Consider the following 18,455-nt stretch of genomic DNA (forward strand, 5'->3'; position numbering starts at 1 on the left):
ATGCTCCATGCCAGAACGTCCCTCTGTGGTATGCCCAGTTTTGAGCCAGCTGTAGCTCTGCCTTTGTAGCAGCACTTGGCATGGCATCAGCCTGGGATGGACAGGAGGGGAAAGCCCTCAGTAGCCCATGGCATCTCCTGATGACCTGCAACCTGCTCCTGAGCATCTGCACAGCTCTGCCTCCATCCTGCCCTGCAATCCCACCCTGCCAAGGGGAGACCATCCATCCCGCCAAGGCACAGGCTGGCATAACAACATAGGCAAGCAGGGAGCAGGGTGAGCCAACTAAACCCATTTTCCTCCCTGACCAAAGCTTGCCTCCAGGCTCCAAAAGCTAAGCACTGCTCTGGTTTTCCTCACAAAACCCCTTTGAGAAGAGCCTGGATGAATTCCAGCTTGAATGTGTGTCCCCAAGCTGCTTGGTGCCCTTCCCCGCTGGCTCTCCCTCCCATGAACATTGCTCCATGTCATGAAACAGCAAATTTCTCCCTGGCTGAGCAGAGGGGCTGAGACTCTTCCCAGGGAGGTGAAGACTGGGGATAAATGGTCCTTACAGGTGGAAATATCCCACTTGAAAATCAGAGGCTCCCAGCAATTGTAGGAGATGTGGTGGGTCAGCTCTACAAATAAACTATTGAAGTGATTTTCAGAAAAGCTCTTCACCCAGAAACATCTCAAAAGTGCTTTATAAACTTCACTAATGGGCTGTGCAAACTACAGCTCCGATTCTTGGTAGGGTCTGTGCAGAGGTATCTGCTCACACAGCTGCTAGGGAAGATGAAGGGTGCAGACTGGCATCCCAGAAAACCTCAGCTAAAGCAGAGACACTCTTGGGTACCTGCTCTGGGAGCAAACCCTGAGAGGGCTTGAGCAAAAGACACAAACCAGGTTAAGCCAGCTCCATTCCTGCACAAACTCAGCCAGGCTCCCATGACAATAATGTAGGCATATTTCCTTCATCAGCAGAACTAAAGCCCAAGGTATAAAGATTTAAGTGTCTACCACTGCTGTCTTGCACAGGGAAATACAGGAACTCTCCTGAAACAAGGCCAAAACAGAGAGAGGGGGCAATTATTGCATCAGGCAAAGCATGATTGCAAACAGTAATCCAGAATCCTCTCCTGAGATACCCTAACTAAAAAGGTGTGAACAAGCAGCCCTCTCTGACACTGTCACAGTGGTAGAGCAGTGTTTTCCAGGTTTTTTTAACATACCTTGGCTTTCCATGGAAAAGAGAGCTTGAGAAAGCCTTCTCTTTCTGTGCCCACCACTGTGGATGCCAGCAAGCAGCACAGGACAGAACAACCTGCCCAAGGCTGTTCAAGTCCATCCTGTGTTAGCCCCACCAGTCCCGTTCGTTCATCGGCTCTGCCAACACCCATCGTGTGCCCACCCGGATCTGGGTGCTCACCCACTGGTACCCCAGTGCTCCACAGCTGTGGTGGGAACTGGGAAGTGCCCAATGGACTCAAAGCTGAGAAAACACCAATGTGACATTTATGGATGAGTCTTACCAGTGTCGGAGGGGGGCACGGCCTTGGTGAGGATGCTGTCGGTGATGGTGGCCAGCATGCTGAAGGCAAACACCAGCGGCGCTGCAATGATGCAGTAGTGCCACACTGTCCTCATCAGGGCCTAAGGGACAGCACACAACAGACCACAGATCATCAAAGAGCACATACAGTGACTTTGTGGCGAGAAACAACCTGGAGGAAAATCACGAGTCAAACCCATGACTTAGGGAAATGGTGGGAGCCACAAATGATACGTGGTAGTGCGGCTTTGGCCATTGTGGGGTCTTTCACAGCCTGCCATTTGTCTGCAGTGAATTATTCCAAGCATGCAGAGCAAAGGATACCCTACAATCTGGCAGCACGTTTCTCCGGCACTGCTGTGGGTATTTTTAGCATCTGGGAATTAGTGACGTCCCTTCCCCCTGTCTTCTGTCTTGTGTCCAACTCCCGAGGAAATGTTGAACAGCAGATGTATGTGGTGTACTTCAGGAAGCTTCCATTACTTATACAAAACAGCCTAGAGAAGGCTTTTTGGTTCATTATCATAAATAATTAAAACTAAACCGAGCCTGTCAAAATAAATGAGCATGGTGCATTATGTAACACCGTACCTTTGGGATTTCTAATCCTGTTCTTCTGCTTCCCTGCTAATAAATTCACCAAATTCAGTAATCTGGAATAGGTCTTCTGGCCATGAGTGCACATTAGTGAGCATAATTAGGGAGAGTAATGATTTTGTTATTGCACATATTCTTAGCGGAGACATCCCTCCAGCTGTTTAATGCTGAAACAAAAGCGGTGAGGCTCCCTAAGCTGTAGGGCTGGAGCGGCTCCCAGTTCATTCACAAGCCCTGCTGGTCAAATGAATGGATTTCTCTGGGGCATGGAAAGGAAATTCCCCCTTTATTGCAAGTCTTCTGCCCTAACCCATGTCTCAAGGTGTGTTATTGTGGCTGGAAACTTCTGTCACTGGTTTAGCCAGAAGTTTCATTCTCTGGAGTTCTCTGTCCTAAAATCTGGTCCCTGCCTGTCGGCTACAGAAGATGAAGGAGCCCAGAGACATTGCTCACTAATGACTTGGAAATGTTGAGGTTTATTCCTAGTTCCCCTCTAGAGTTACACACAGCCAGGTTTTTCTCCTCAAAGGGGCTCTTTGCTTACATTTTGTTTAAGATCTAGGCACTTCTGATTAAGGAACCAGAGAAGAAAGACAGAGGAGCAGGTATTTGGTACATAAACAAAAGGAAGGAGACTAATTCCTTGCTAGGGCAAATGTCATTGCAGGACAACATTGCGGAGCTCATAGAAAAAATCAGTTTTAATCCCTCCTGCTTTGTACAGACTCCCTCATGGGCTGGAGCAAGTGAGCAGAAAAGAGCAGAGGCATATCTTGTGTCTCCTGTAAAACAAGGGGAAATGGCCCGTCACTTCCCAGGGGCTGAGGGAAAACTGAGCCAGGCAGAGCCCAGTCCTTGCTACTCCTCAGCTCTGGGTGGTGAATAGTTTTTTTGAGGTGAGCAGATCTGAAAGCAATTTTTAGGTGAGAGGCAGAATCAGGAGCCTCAGCAGACAACTCAAAAAACAAATGCCTGGGAAACGCAGGCAGGATGAGGTACAGCCATGCCTTCAGACAAGGGGAAAAACTTCCCCATCGCAACTGCCAAGCCCTCCCACAGCCCTGCCCACGCTCTCCCAGCTCACATCTGCAGATCAGACACCGGTTCTTCCCTTCTCTCCTTATCCAGGTGTTACTGCTGAACTCCCAGCCCACCCCTTCCCTTCTCCAGCTGCCTGTTGCTGGGAACATCCTGCAGCCTCTTCCCAGCTGCAGCACTGTCTGTCTGCTGCTGCTGCTTGTGCCAGCCTTCCAAAAACGCCCCAGCCCACCTCCCCTGCCTGTGATACCAGGGTGGATTCTGGAGTGTCTTTATTAACAGCTCATCTTTCTCCTCACTTCCATCCTTTGGGGAGGGGAACTGCAGCGTGTGGAGGCCACATGCTCCAAGGGCACAGCAGGTGGGACGCTCCTCCACCAGCAGCTGTGAAGGATTAAAAGCTTCACCCAATAAGTTCTGCATTTGGGGCTGCTGCTGTGACAGCCCTCATCCCCACCGAGACAGAAAGCCACCCCAGAGCGGATGTGTTCTTGACAGCCACTTGGACAGAGCGCTTTTTAACAAGGCATCCCAGCTGCATTTGCCTATGAATAGCTCTCATGGGAAGTCACTGCTGACCCTTGTGCCCAGGCCCGTGCTGTTAGGATGTCCACAGCCCTCTGGGCTTGGCATAATTAGCAGCTCTAAGATGATTTCCCTTCCTGGCTCCTGGTTCTACTCCCTGTGCAGCCAGTGTGAGCCTTCCGGCGCTGGGACATCTGTGCTGCCCCGTGCGCCTCTCCACTGCCACCGAGGCTTTCTCTCCCACCTCCACCTGCCTCCAGCCTTCCCTGAAGGTCAGTGGCACCTCAGTGCATAAAAGCCATATAATTCATGTTGTTGCTCTGCCTGATTCCCTTGGAATTGGGCTTCAGCACAGGGATTCAGTCCCAGCAACACCTGCCCTGCACCTGGCTGGGGATGCTCATCTCTCTAGATGGTATCCACCTTGGTCCCGCCTAATTGCTTCCACCCATGACCAAAACACAATGGGGAACCCTTCAAAGTCCTTCCCAGGCCATGCTCACGAGCATCAAAGCTCTGTGCAGATGTCCCATGTTAATGGGGCACATTGATTTCAGCCCAAAGAGCATGACACCAATTGGAAGAGACCCTTCCCAAGCATTCTACACCTGACAGAATCCTCTGGAGCCTCAAAAACCTTAAGGAGAGGGACCACGCTCCACCTGCAGAGCCAAGCCTTGGTCTGCACCCGTCCTCCCTTCACAGCCTCATCTCAGACACGATTTTGCCTCAGATTAGCTAAGGTGTGTAGGTGCCTCATGTCATCCATGTAGCTGGGAGCCACAAACCTCAACACCCTCCAGGACTTGGCCCTGACCTCCCCACAGCTGTGGTATGGTTGTGGGAATGGCACTCATCCTACCTGCAGCAGTGGGAGCACCACCAGTGTCCTGGCAGCAAGGCTCAAGGCCAAATCCTGCAGGGAATGTTGAAAGGCTGATGTAGCTCAATTTTCTTTTGGGTCCAGTGCACTGACAGGGACTGCAAGCACCTTCCCTCCATCCCCATGGGCTGGGAAGAGCTATCAGTGCCCTGAGCATGGCTTATATGAGCAAACACAGTTCCCAGCACAGCTACCTACATCCACTCAGTTTTCCAATTACTGTTTGAGATTGGCATCAACCATCACCAGTGTGGACACAACCAGCAACAGCTAACATCACTTATCCCAAAATGGAGGAACAACATTACTGCCTCGCTACCTCCTTCCCCAAATGCTCTCATGTTGGGGGATTAGACAAAAATAAAGCCCCAGAAGGAGAGGGCACAACCTCTGCTGTCTCACTGCAATACACAACTGCAATGATTTTTCTCCACCGTAATCTTCGTTTACTTTCTGGGTAGTCCAGGAAATGCAGTTGCTGACAAGACCAGGCCAGGATTTCTGTGCAAATCCGGTGACTCAGGAGGGACGTAGCGAGTTTCAGTGCAAGATTAATACAGTTTTTAATCCCCATAACTATTACTCACACGGCTCTTTATCACGGCTTGGCGCAATGCTGACGTTGAGCGCGGCTCTGTTTGCGCAGAGGCCCAGCAGAGCTGGTTCTCCCTGCCCTGAAGACCACCTGAGAGAGCCAGAGGTGGCATTTCCAGGGGCAGAGCTCGCAGCCAGGTCTCACAGACCTTGTGTCACTGCTTGTGACATTGTTAAAGGCATTAAAGGCATTGTGGGTGACTTCCCACCCCACTTACCATGCCCAGGCCCACGCAAGCGAAGACGAAGACGCTGAGTCTGAGCAGGGTCATCTCTGAGCAGCGACTGGCGAGTTTCCCAACCACCAAACCCTGGACAACCTGGCAAAGAAACACATAAGCACCATTAAACCTGATACAACATAATAATTTAAACAAACTCAAAAGAGAATTGCTACTTTCTTCAAGCAAACAGGTTCTTCCATCAGGGTTTCTTTGACAAAGAAGGGCCTCACTGCCACAGTAAATGACAGGAAGGTGTGATCCATTATTTCAAGTGCTTTGCTTTCTAGAGAGAGATCCATCCCATCAGATGGAAGTTCTACTCAGGGTGCATGCCTGAGTTTACCATCACTGCCTACTCAGCAGCAGTGACTGAAACTTTCTAAAAAGGCTTGCAGATACAACTTGTGATGTGTTTGTGAAATACAGTCAATGTTACGGTCTTCATTCCTGGCAGCTCCTCTCAAAGAAAAACTGCATGTTTGTGAGCAAAGGAGGAAAATGTCTGTACCTTCTCTTGCCATTATTTTAAACTATAAATATACAAATTGGGTGGTTCATAATTTTTAGGCAGGAAACAAGTATGACGGAGATGCTAATATCCAGTCCCAGGAGTACACGCAGATGTAAAGGATGGGAACTGGTTCTACAGATTTTAAACAAAAACTGGGGGGAAGGGAGAGGGAAGGAAGAGCAAAATATTAAAATCCCAGAAATTATTTAACTTTTCCAGCACTTTGCAGAGCACGGATTCCCTCTTTTATTTATCTGTTCAGCATCTCCCATACTTCAGGTGATCCTGGCCCAAGTGGACATGAGAGGAGAGAGGCTGGAAGAGATCATGATTAAACAGTCTGACTACAATACAGGGAAGGGACTGATAGGGATCTACTGAGTTTCCCCTGCCTTGAAAGGCTTTGTTTGATCCAAATGAAAACCCCTCTGACTTGAAAGGAAAGCTCTAGTTCAAAATGCTTTGTTTCACTTTATTTCTGTGGCAGTGCAACCTGGAGAAAACTTCAGTGGTCTGTTTGGACCAGGAATGACACTACACTATGCTCAGCCTTGTTTTGTTAGTCCTTAGGCAGAAATCCAAAGTCAGCTGAAAGGAAATGAGTGCAAAATAAATGAGAAAGTAAGTTATTAAACAAAAAGAATATGTTAATCTAGAATAACCAGCTAAAAATAAAGGCAAATAGCAATACAGTGAAGATAAAGTTGACATAAAGAACAATAGCTACAAAATGAATTTCCAACAGCATACAACTGAATGGAAAACTATCAAAATTCAACCCTTCACTTTGCTTCAGAGCACAAAGGATTTTTGACACGAGGGCACATCACACCAAGAAGACATTCTGGCTCCTTTTTTGTCATTGTCCCTGCCTTTGGCCAGGGCTCGAGAGCTTGGCTCACGTGTGCCCAGCTGCCACGTGCCACTGGCACGGCTCTGTGTCCTTCCTGGGTCATGGCACCTGTCAAGCAGCCTCTGGGACAGGAGGGCCTGCTGTGGCACGAGGCCTGGACAGTGCCTAGGGTGACCTGAATCATCCTGACCAAAAGCTCTGCCATGAGGAGGCTGATACCAGCCCCAGCAGCTCCTACTCCCAGGGTGGGTGGGGAAACCACTGAGTGACGCTCCATTAAGCTGAGTGCTCCAAAAAGGGAGAATCATCATTAACTTTTTGCAACTTCCCAGTCCCTCCTACAGCTGGGGCTGTGCTGAGTCACATGGGATGGGGGCTGAGCCTTGTCACAGGGCACGGATTGACTCAAGGGTGGCATCACCCAAGCCCCAGTTGAGCTCTGCTGAGCCATTGGAGGAAAGGAAACATTTCCCAATTTGCCCAGACTTGAATGGCATATTTTATTGGGATACACCATGCAGGCACAGCCCAGTCCCTGCCCTTCCTTGAGTCATTAGGGTATAGCATCAGCAACGTCCCTGGTCTGGTGGCCATGGGAGTGGCATTCCCAAAACCACTGCCATCACTGCACACGAGCCCCTGTGGGAAGGCCACAAGCAGCACTGCAGCAGAGACAGGCTCTGAGCAGGCAGGAGCTGGGGATGTGCAGGATGAGCTGTCCTCAGAGTCAGCAGAGCAGAGAGATGGTCCTCGTGCCAATGCTGGCATCCCCCATGGGCTTTCCCACCACTTGGACTGTGGCAATGAAAAGCTCAAGGTAAAACATCCCTGCTGAATCAACCAGCTTGGCAAGGGGACTATTTCCAAGGACAAGAATGAGCCCAAGTCACATGCTTTCCCCTTGGGGCTGGGCAGCAATCCTTAGGTTGCACAGATGGCAGTCCCCCCATGGGCTGTCTGCCTGCCTGCCTTCCTCCCCAGCAAGGGCACTGCTGATCCAGCCATGAGGCCCAGGCAGACAAGGCCCATCACCCTGATTCTGGACACAGAGCCTTGACTTAGGCACTAGATAATATTTCCAGTAACCAGTAAGTCTGGCCTCACTTTCCAGTCTGAATTTAGACCTGAAAACCCATTACTTCCAGCCTGAAATTTTCCCTGAGTGCAGAGCTCCTGGGCTGGCATGAGCAGGAGGTGAAAGGTGGCTCATGTGCACTCTCCCATGTAAGATTTTGGACATATGCTGCTGGTTTACCAGAACATAGCAGGGACATTCCAGGTGACTTGGCCATCACCACTCCTATGGACAAGCTCTGGTAGCTGATAAAGGGAATTTATCCTTATTTTTATTCTTACTGGTGTGTTCTGGGCTTTTTCCTTACACATAAATTCCGCTTGAGATCAACTGCAATGGGCCTTACCCTCCTGCATTTAATTTTGCCTGGATGGTGCTTGCCTTTGTAACCTGACCTCCTTTGAAGTCGGGGAAGAGCCAGTGTACCTGGCTGGAATGCCTTCTGCCATCAATAAACAAAAGAGAGAGGAAATTGTTTGCAAGTGAAATAACAGGCACTGCCTGTGGCTGTGTACATATGTCACAGGAAAAACCAACTCATCTTTTTTTCCGCCCCCCTCTCCTTCTTTAAAGGCAAATAAGTCTCCCAATAAATGCATAAGAACAGCCAAATCTCTGTTCATAATTTTCTGCATTCAGCAAGCTGGGGATTTGTTACACTAGTCCAGCAAATCACATGGAAAAATACCCTCTTGCCTCTATCACTGTGTTTGGTTTCTGGGAAAACAGCTGCTCCTCTTTGCTCAGAAAGGCCAAGTACCCATTTGACTGTTAACCTCTAACAAATTTCAGGAACCCCTTCTTGCAGGATGGAAAAGATTGTATTTGGAAGTCCAAGGTGCTAGCTTTATGGAAGACTTTTGAAGCACCAGCCTTGCTGCACAGGGCTGCTGCTGAGCTGGCTGGCACCTGCAAGAAGCTGACCTCACCTGTGGAGGTCAGAGGAGCTGTGCAGATGCTCAGCTGCTCCTCTGAGCTCAGCGGTTGTGGGATTGTTGCTAAAGATTCCTCCATCAGCACCAATTCAAAGCCTGACAGAGCCCAGCAACAAAATCGGTCCCCGTTCACCTGCCAGCTTGGAACTGGAAAGCTGTGAGAAGGTCGGAGAGGCAGACACAGCAGGCCAGATAAGCTGGTACAGCCTTGCAGAGGAGATGCAGGCCCCATCCCTGCACAGATAGCATGATTCACATCAGAAGCTGCCTCCCACGCCCTGGACCCGTATCTCGCCTTTGAAATTGTGCCGGCTGGCAGTTCCCAGGCCAGCCCGGCTGGGGAGGGACCTGCTGGGGCAGGGTTTGGGGTCAGCACGGTCCAGGGGCTGAATGGGCTGCAAAGCCCATGCTGGGGAAAAGGGAGCTCTTTTACTGACACAGCCATGCCAGAAATCGCTTGAGTCGTTCAGGCCTTGTGGAGGAGCAGGAGGGAGATGGGACTGGAAGGAGGGATGATGGGGAGGACCAAACTGCTGAAGGCAGCACTTTGCCAAGCAGGGGGAAGAGGATGGTGTGTTTTGCAAACTCCAGCCTAATCGCTTTCTTTCCCCCTCCAACCCACCCCCCTGCACAGATATAAATCCTTCAAAGCGAGGAAACTGGAGAACTTTCTGTTTGTTGTTGCAAGGTCCTTTCACTAAGTGGGTTTTCCCCCCAGGCGTACCTGGCTGTAATTAAATCCCCGGCTCTTTAATCATCTCTTTTGCTGTGTAGGGAGAAAAAAAAAAGCAAGAGGGACAGACTGGTGATAAGATGATACGCAATGTAAATCTCTCCTCCAGGAATCTCTCTCATCTTTTCAGGATCACTCCGTACCAACTTGTCCCTCCAGAAGCTGCACAGCTAGAGGTGGAGTTTGTATAACAATACAAATTTAAATGCAGTAAACAGAACAGATGTCTTATGATTTCTCAATCCTCAGGGTTATAAATATCTGCCCCTTTGTCCCACCCAGAGTTTTGTTTGGTGCATTTTGCTTTGGGTTGGTTTTTTTTAGAGAAAAAGTTCTTAAAGGAAAGTTTCACCCACTCCCTCCCATGGTTTGAAATCTAAGCATCAGATGTGACTTCAGATATCAACTGGGGACTCCAGGTATTTCACTTGCTTAATCCTCCAGCAGCATTTTCCAAGCCACATACTACACCTGGAAGGTGTCCATGCTATCATCACATTTGCAAACTCAAAAAAAAAAAAAGTCTAGGTTCATTTCTTCCCATTACTCAAAATGAAATTATTTTAAACCATTATGAAATGAATTATTCTCTGGAGGGAGATGGAATGGCATTTCACACTGCCAGGCATTCACTCTGAGGGAAATCTCATTTACATGGCTGCTCAGATGAGAGGGCTCTGGAAGCCCAGCCCTGGAGGACAGAGGGATTGTGTCCCTGACGGGCTCTCATAACTCTTGCCTGGAGACCTACCAGTGATCAGATAAAGATGCTTCAAGCACATCATGAGCAAGGGAATCTCTGCAGTGGTGCAGAGGCAGCTGGTGCAGAGGCAGCTCTCCAGCTGTCTGCCCTCCTCTCCTCATTTCATTATCATCTCCCACACGACTTCTTTTCACCTGGCACAGTCCCAGCTCATCAGACAGCCCCACACTTTCAGGGTGCTTCAAGAATCACTGCAGAGACCTGGATTGCTTGAATCACCCCCATGTGCTACTTTCATTTCCCCAGCAGTCCATTCCAGCCTCAGTCATATTCCATTTTCTAAGCCACAGCTCTGTTTCCTCATCAGACATTTCTTGTCTCAATGCTGTCTCACTGCCTTCCCACCCCCCTTTTCTGGCCTTGCCTGGCTGTGTCCTGACCCAGACACGAGCCCCTGTCCCACCCTTACTGCCCTTCACCCTGCCCACACTTTCCCATGTCCCCTGCTGCTGGATGATGCCCACCACAGGATGAGGTGAGGCTGGGGAGCTCTGCATGGGATCCCTGAGTGATTTCTGAATTGGTGGTGTCTAAACTGACATCCTCCATCTGCAAAGAGAGCAAACACCTCACCTCCTCAAGGGTCTGTGTCTCCGTGCTGATTCCCCATGCAAAGAGCTGTTTGGTATAACAATGACAAAGAATTTGAGTTGCCTACTTAAAATTAGGTGGACTGGCTCAAAGCCTCTCAAAATCTCCTCTCTAGGTACTCTGCAGCTGGCTTGAATGAGAGGAATGAGGAGAAACAGATTCTTACAGTGCATTGGCCACTTCTCACCACAGCAGGTCAAATGAGGTTGGGAAGCTGAAAAACTAGATTAAGCAATTGGAGCATAATATCCTTGGGGTGGGAGAGGAAGGCAGGAAGACACCATCAGTATTTGAGTCATCCTGGGATTGCTGATCAGACTGGGAAAGGGAGCTGCAACATTGCCTTCTGTAAGAGGAATATGTAAGCTTTGAGAATATTTAATTTAAAAAATAGAAACTACAATAACACAAAGAAATAATTTCCCCCTCTAATTTCTTTAATGTCCCCTTCCAGCTGTAAACGTCCTTAAACACTATCTTTTTCAAGTCCAGGAAGAGATGCAGCCATGGGGGACAGGTTTCCTCTAACAGAAGGGCTCAGGGCAAGTCCAAGGGGATGGGAAAATCCTCACAATGATTTACAGAAAGGCAAACTAAAGAGTAAAATAAAAATCAAAGCTGAGTATCTGGCTGATGAAATTGACTGAAAATTACATTATATTCCTCATGAATAAAGCTGTCATTTACTCAGTGAAGTGGGGAAGCCAGTCAGCAGATATTAATCATTCACCTATCCAGATTGGTGGAATTCACTTGCACCCTAATCTGCATTTGTATCTCAGCAGTATCAATTCACTGTACAGCAGAAACAAATGCATCTGAAATGCCAGCTTGGGCAACAGAAGCAGCTCTGAGGCTCAGCAGAACAGAGCCAGCACACCTCTATTCCCTGTAACCCAAACAGAAAGCAGCCATGAAACATTAACCCAGACACCATCCCCAAGAGATCTCTTTGGGTGGTTCTAGACAGATACCTGAAAGTAAAGACATGAATTCTAATGTTTTACAATACTTTAAAAGCCAGAGAGCTAGGGTTCAGTTTAGTCCAGTTGAGGATCTTGTCCTGCATAAACCAGAGTAGAGTTTGGAACTGCCACTGTAGGATGGTCTTAGCAATATGGATAGAAACTGCATGGATGTATGAAAGAAAACTGCCTGGCTGATAAAAGCCAGTTTCTGTGGCAAACATCCCAAGGCAAAGACTCCCCAGCAGAGCAGATGCTACACCTGAGCCTGCAGGGCCCTGCTGGGTTGGATTGTGGCAATAGGAGTGATTGGCCTCTGTGGGATGAAACTCTGTGACTCTGGGAAGGGTCAGGTCCCTGGTTAGCCTGGCACCTGACCATCCATGAGGAAGCAGAGTGGATGCTGTAATTCCCATATCTTCCAGGGCTGTGTCTCTGTGTGGGGTGCCCCAGCAGGGCAGAGGAGGTGACCTTATCTGCAGCAGTTTCAACCAAACTAACCTGGGGAACAATGGCACTGAAGGCACAGAGATATTCCAGACATAACAGCAGTGTCCTCAAGACAGATATCCTGGGCCTAGCAGCAGAGTCCAGGCTCCATCAAGCCACACAAAGCCACTCCTTACAAGAGTAATTGCTGCCCACATTACCCACTCCAAACAAGCACACCACAGCCGTGCTGCAGCTCCACATCTGATTTCTGCCTGTGTAACAGGGGTTTAAGTGACATGTCTTGAGTTAAAAGCCCAGCTGTGGGGAGTCCTTCTGCATTCAAATGGGGAAGAAGATTTGGGCCAGTGACTTGGCCCCTCTAAAACCTGAGTGATTCCTGCAGATCCTGGTCTAGGAGGCAGCATACAAGGCTAACATAGGGAAAGCCTCTGAAAGCAGTGGAGTGTGGGTCAGAAGCTTGCCTGTGCACTGGCAAACTGGTCTTCTTCCCAAAGAGGCCAAATGGGACTGCATTCAGCAGGTTGGAGATGTTCACAGGACCAAGAGACAGCTATTCCAAAGCCACCCCCACAGGAGGGACATGGCAAAGGCACCATCTGCTCAGCTCCAGTTTACCCTGCAGAGTTCAGCTGCTGATTCACAGCCATGCCTGGCTACTGCTCTACCAAGATATCCAGATCTGGTGAGAGCAGGCCAGAGTCCCAGTGACTGGCAACACCATGCCAAATCCAAATCACAAAGGAAGCAGTTTGAGCTGCCATTCCCCAAATGAGAAGCTCCCACAGGAACTCTGTGGCAATACCCAGGAAATGAAGAGGATTTAATGACAAGACCACTGTCCTTCAGGATATTGCTTAACTTGCATTCCTACCTTGGGGCTTGGTTATAACCATCTGCTGCTCCTTCTACAAAATTATTAAGCCTGTTCCTCCAAAAGGAACACTCTGCTATAATACAACACTGCACATTTTTGACCCCTTAGTACTGCCTAATTCAGCTGACTTTTCCCTTTTACCCATTTTGGTAGCCTCCTAATCATGTTCTGTCACCCACCTTTCTGTGCTTTGGTTTTGGGGTTTTTTTTTCTTTTTTTTTTTCTTTTTTGGGAATCACAAGCTTGCTGTGCTTGTTTCCATGCAGCAGAAACAAGTTCTTCTACACTGAAGGGATCTTCAGTGAAAACACCAGTAAGGTTGTCTGCTTTCCTGAGTATACAGGGTGCTACTATATAAATGCAAATCAACTAACCTGTACCAGGAAAAACCTCAGCCAAGGCACTTTAGCTTCAATGTAAGTTTTGTTACAAAACCCAGGACTTATCAGTCCAAGGAAGTTTTAGCTCCACAGCTTAAAGATCCACAGAGAGGGACAAGGGGAAGAAAGCTTTCAGGACACTCCTTGCTCCAATTTCTTCCCATTTCAAGGAACAGAATAAATTTGGAGTCACTTCTCTTTTTGAAGCTAAATGCCATATGGCAGAGCTAGGATTTGCCTGTCAATAATGCACCTGGATTTGGAAGAGCATGTGTCCAGAAGGTAGTGAATTAGGTAGCAGTGTGGCAAGCTAATCTGTCTAAGAGAGGGACTTGCACTTCACTTACCATTTGAAGGACACCAAAATATGACATCAGATATCCAGACTCCACTGCTTCCAAGCCAAAGAAATCCATAGAGATGATGGAAAACATAATCATGAACAAACCTGGAGGGAGGGTTAATGCAAAGAGTACATCAATACACTTGCAGTGCATGTAATAGCCAAACCCTGCTCCCAATCACCACCAGTCCAAGTCAGTAGCTCTCCCTGGGTTTGCCAGCACTGGGTGTAAGCACGAACATAATCCTATTCAAAGTCATTGTAGTAATTTAATCTTTAAGTGTTAACTTTTTTATCCCCCTTACTTTCATCTTTAAGTAATGTGACTATGTAGGCCGTAGTTTCAGCTGTTAATTATAAACCGGTAAATATTTGTATCACTGAAGCCAGGCTAACCATCAAGACAGCAAGAAAACATTTGTTCAGACAAAACTGTAACCATAAAAATAATCTGATTGGATTCCTCACCCCTTTTGCCTGACTTCAGATATTCAGTGTGGGGAGCAGCCCAGTGACATCAGCCAAAATGCAGTGGTTTCACTGCACACCTCAGCAACGATGTCTGGGGCATGTGGAAAATCTCTTGTGAGGACAATGATAGCAATGTCAACACAAGCAGTCAGGAAAGTATGGGCAGAAAGAGCACAGACCAGGTCTGCTTTGCAATTGAGGCAATTTCTGCAAAGTGTAACAGAGAACATCCACTCAATCTCAAATGAAAATACAATAGTGTGTGTTTTCCCCACTGCCAAACACACACAAATACAGGCGTGCTTGCACATGCTCCCAGCCTCACAGAGAGAGCCATGAAATTAAAAATATGATGTCAAAACACTGCACTTCAAGTGTGGTGTGGGGTAAGAGTCTGCTGCTTCCCCCAGTGTCTTGTGCACCTGAGATGGACCAAGACAGGAGGAAACTGGGGCTCTCTGCGTGTGAAGAACCCCACAATGTGTCTGTCAGAGACCACTGATCCTTCTGGGAGAGAAGAGACCAGATGACTTTCAGCAGTTCTGCCTTTCCTTGTAAGACTCTCTGAGTTATAAAGACTGGGTTAAAAGGGAGCCTTGTTGCTCTCCCTCCTGAAAAAAACAGAATGCAGGAGGCAATGTGTGAGGACTGAGAAGACAGCTGGTGGTTGGCAAAGTGACATGGCACGGGGAGGATTTGCCAGCTTTTCCTGGAAGGATGAAGAGGGTGATCCCAGACTGCTGGAAGGATTCGCTTCCTAAGGAACAAGAACAGCTCCACTGCCTCCAGCAGCCCAACCAGTGCAGCACCTGCAGCAACAAGGAGCTGCCTCCAGGCACCCCAAGCCTTTGCCTGGAGGGAGCACTGCCCTCCCATCCCAGGACCTGCCACAAAGCCTTCCTGAGCCCCACCAGAGACAGGTCCTCCCCCTTAACAGGAGTAGCTGCACCCCAGCTGGCTCCATGGGGTTGGGAGAGAGGGATGGGGGCAGGAAGGGAGCCCTGCTCTTCTGCTCTCCAGCTGTGTGGAGAAGGTGCCTGGGAGCTGGGGCTCATGAAGATCTATGGCTTCACCACACCCCTCCATGGAGAGCACCCCATTCTTATCCAGTTTCTTTGAAATTGCTCTCAGCTCAACCAGCTTAAGGTAACATGCAAATTCCAGTATTTACTCACAACAGCCAAATCAGGCAACAGGGTTGCACATGTTTATAAAAGGCACACGTGATGAAATGAAAGAAAAACCACACTTGGTTTCACTTGTAGGAAGATGAGATGGAAGCAGGAGCTCGCCCTCAATCCTGCACCCCTCTGCAGGTACCACCGAGGAGGGGCTTGGCCTCCCTGCATACCTGATGCCTCTTCCTGGTACTGTGCTCCAGCTTCTACAGCTCCTCTCCCCTTTGAAGTCCCTCATCAAGTTAAGACAGATTTGGATCTTTCTCCTCCAAACAAGCTGCTTTCTTTCTGAGCAGGGGAATAGGCTGTGCTCTTTAATTAGAATTATACATTGCACAGCTCCCCTGGAGGTGCAAAGGTCTCATTTTCAGATGGGTGTCACCCCCTGTGCCTGCAGGGTCCCTTAAAGCTGCCTGGAGGAGGGAGACCCCCTTGCCCCTCTTCTCTCAGAAACTAAGGTGGTCTCTCCCACTGGTAACACATTTCTTGATGAAACCCACAAGGCAAGCCTTAGATTGAACTAAAAAAATAGGTTGTGTTCATTGGAACAAGCATTTCCCACAAAGATCTCAGCAGGTTCTCAGCTGGGTAGGCTGCAGGTCAGCTGAGTGCAGGACATAAATAATGATAAGCCTCAGTCCATGCTGACAGACTCAATGTGGGGGGGAAAAAAAAGGCAAATGGCATAAAATACCCTCAGAAAACTTGCCTTTTTTGAGGATGTCTATGAAAAGGCTGAAAACGACTTTTTTCCTTAGAAAACCAGGCATCAGTGGGATGAGTAACAAAGATCATGCAGCAGAAAGCAGGGAAATGGTTTGTGAGATGCAGTAACAGTGACAAAAAGCACCGAGGAAAATCAGGAGTGTAAACTTTTTTAAAAAAAAAAAGTGACATGTTTGAAAGCAGCCTGTAGTTTTGGAGGGCCAGCTTAGCAGTCCCTACAGCAAGAAGGCAAGCACAGCCTCTGGGAGCTCATCACAGCCCTGCTACACTGCACTGGAAATGTGATGGGATGCAGAGCCCCAAGGCTCGCTGCAAAACATCATTCCACATGTGAAAGAAAATCCTTTAAAAAAAGGAATGCAGGTGCTAAAGCAATCATGCTGAAACCAGATTTTCTAAAGGGATTAGGCAGCCAAAGATTCATACAAGCAGCTATTTATCAATATTTTCAAGGCCCTGGTGATTTCTTGTCAATGAGACTTATGTTTGATATTTTTATCCCCTTGTTTTTCTTTCTGTCTCTATCTACCCCAATGCAGTGAGGCTCTCTTTTCCCAGGTCAGCTGAGAAGGTAACTGGGCTGTGCTGGAGCTCTCTGCTGCCTCCCAATCCCTGGCAGCTCCTTTCCTGCAAGAGGCACAGAGCCCATGTCTCTGCTTTTATGCAACACAGGGAGGAGGTTCCCAGCCCTGCAGCCCTCCCAGGGAGGTTCTTTCGGTCTCAAACCAGCTAATTTTAGACAACAATGAGATCCATAAGGAACAAAAGATTTTCTTTGCTGTATATCACAAGCTTGTTTACAAAGTAAATAGAAAACAGTCTGTAATTTGGGCAATCTAATTAATTATACAGTTGCAGCCTGGGGATGAAAGGTAAATGAGCTCATGAGGAGCTCAGCCTCTGGCTGTGAGCTGCAGAGAATTAGGGATGGCCAGATCCCCTGTCAGCTGCCAGCAGTTTGGTCAGTGACCTGAAGTGAAGAGAGACCTGCAAAGAAAAGTCACTAGGATTTTAATCACTCCTATGATTTTAATTACTCCTCACTGTAGTGGGAGTGCTATAGCCCCAAGTGAACCTTCTCCTACCCTTACAGAAATACTGACAGACTGAAATCCCAGTGCCTGCCTTAAATCCCAGCTTCACTGTCTCCATCCTCTTTGCCTAGAAACTGCCGTGCAGCTTTGGGCAGGAGATGTTTATTTTGGTTCAGTGAGTATTTTTGCTTTGCATGGGGAAAGGAGAATGGATTCTGTAACAGGCAGGAATTTGCATTTCAGCAGGAATGTCTAAAGCAAAGTGCATTTTGCCTGGCCTTTGGAAAAGAGAGAGCACACAGGAAATTACTGTGGGAAGCTCACATGGATGCAGTCTCAGGCATTTTTAACAGAGAAATGAATGCTACTCTAAGATGAGAAATGAGTCAGAATCAGCTAAGAAAACCCTTGTAAAACATCTTTCTCATTCTGTGAAATGCTGTCATTTCATACACTTCTTAGAGTGCAGTTTTAGAAGTTTATTGTATTAAGAACAAAAAAATTGCACTGTTAGGTCAAGCCAGCAGTGGTTTGAGACTGCATCCTATCTCCAGTGGCAGGGGTAGGACCAACTGGCATTACTGATCTCAGCCAGTACCAGCTACACACAGCAAGGGAAAAAAACCCAGAAATCCTTTAATTCCAGCTCCAGTTGGACTCATTCCCCCAGAGATACAGCAAAAAATAACAGATGAGCCTGACCAAGCCCAGGAGTGCCATCCCCTTCCAATTCAGCCACACTCCACAACCAAATTCACTTTCATTTGTAAACTGAATTTACAGTTTACAAATTAGCATTTAATTTGTAAATCAAGTTTTGTGTTCTTTAAACTTCAAAGGCTTCTCCAGACAAAAATGAATTGGAAAAAGATACAAAGTCTAAAAGCTAGGGTGCCTTAAGTCCCCTCTTAGGATCCCTGTTTGGAAGGGAAGTGCCTTAGTTTGTTCAGATGCATGATACACATGTGTTATGATGTGCACAAAACTCAGTTCTTGAAATCATCCTCAAGAGAAACTGGACTTTTGGGGTTGAATGGGAAAAGAGCTGTGAAGGCTTTGTCTGTGGAAGGGCAGAGAACATCACCCTGTCCTTCCACATCACTGATGAGGATGACTTGCAGCTTGTCTCTAGTCAAGTGTGTGGAGAAAGAAGTTAGAGGGTAGGCAAAACTGAA

The 18,455-nt window shown here is 47.9% G+C and overlaps 1 protein-coding gene across 1 annotated transcript in view; it reads right to left on the bottom strand.

Moving 5' to 3' along the window:
- SLC22A18 (solute carrier family 22 member 18) overlaps positions 1 to 18,455 on the bottom strand; it is a 57,790-nt gene that overhangs the window by 3,637 nt on the left and 35,698 nt on the right. The window contains exons 7-9 of the mRNA XM_054276099.1: positions 13,876 to 13,976; positions 5,390 to 5,491; positions 1,515 to 1,635 (exon numbers count right to left, since the gene is read on the bottom strand). Of these exons, the coding sequence (XP_054132074.1) occupies positions 1,515 to 1,635; positions 5,390 to 5,491; positions 13,876 to 13,976 (324 nt within the window). The remainder of the gene's footprint in view (positions 1 to 1,514; positions 1,636 to 5,389; positions 5,492 to 13,875; positions 13,977 to 18,455) is intronic.

The sequence above is a fragment of the Melozone crissalis genome, unplaced genomic scaffold (assembly GCF_028551555.1).
Source record: "Melozone crissalis strain CALT ecotype California unplaced genomic scaffold, PUWL_Pcris_2 ptg000018l_1, whole genome shotgun sequence".
NCBI lineage: Eukaryota > Metazoa > Chordata > Aves > Passeriformes > Passerellidae > Melozone > Melozone crissalis.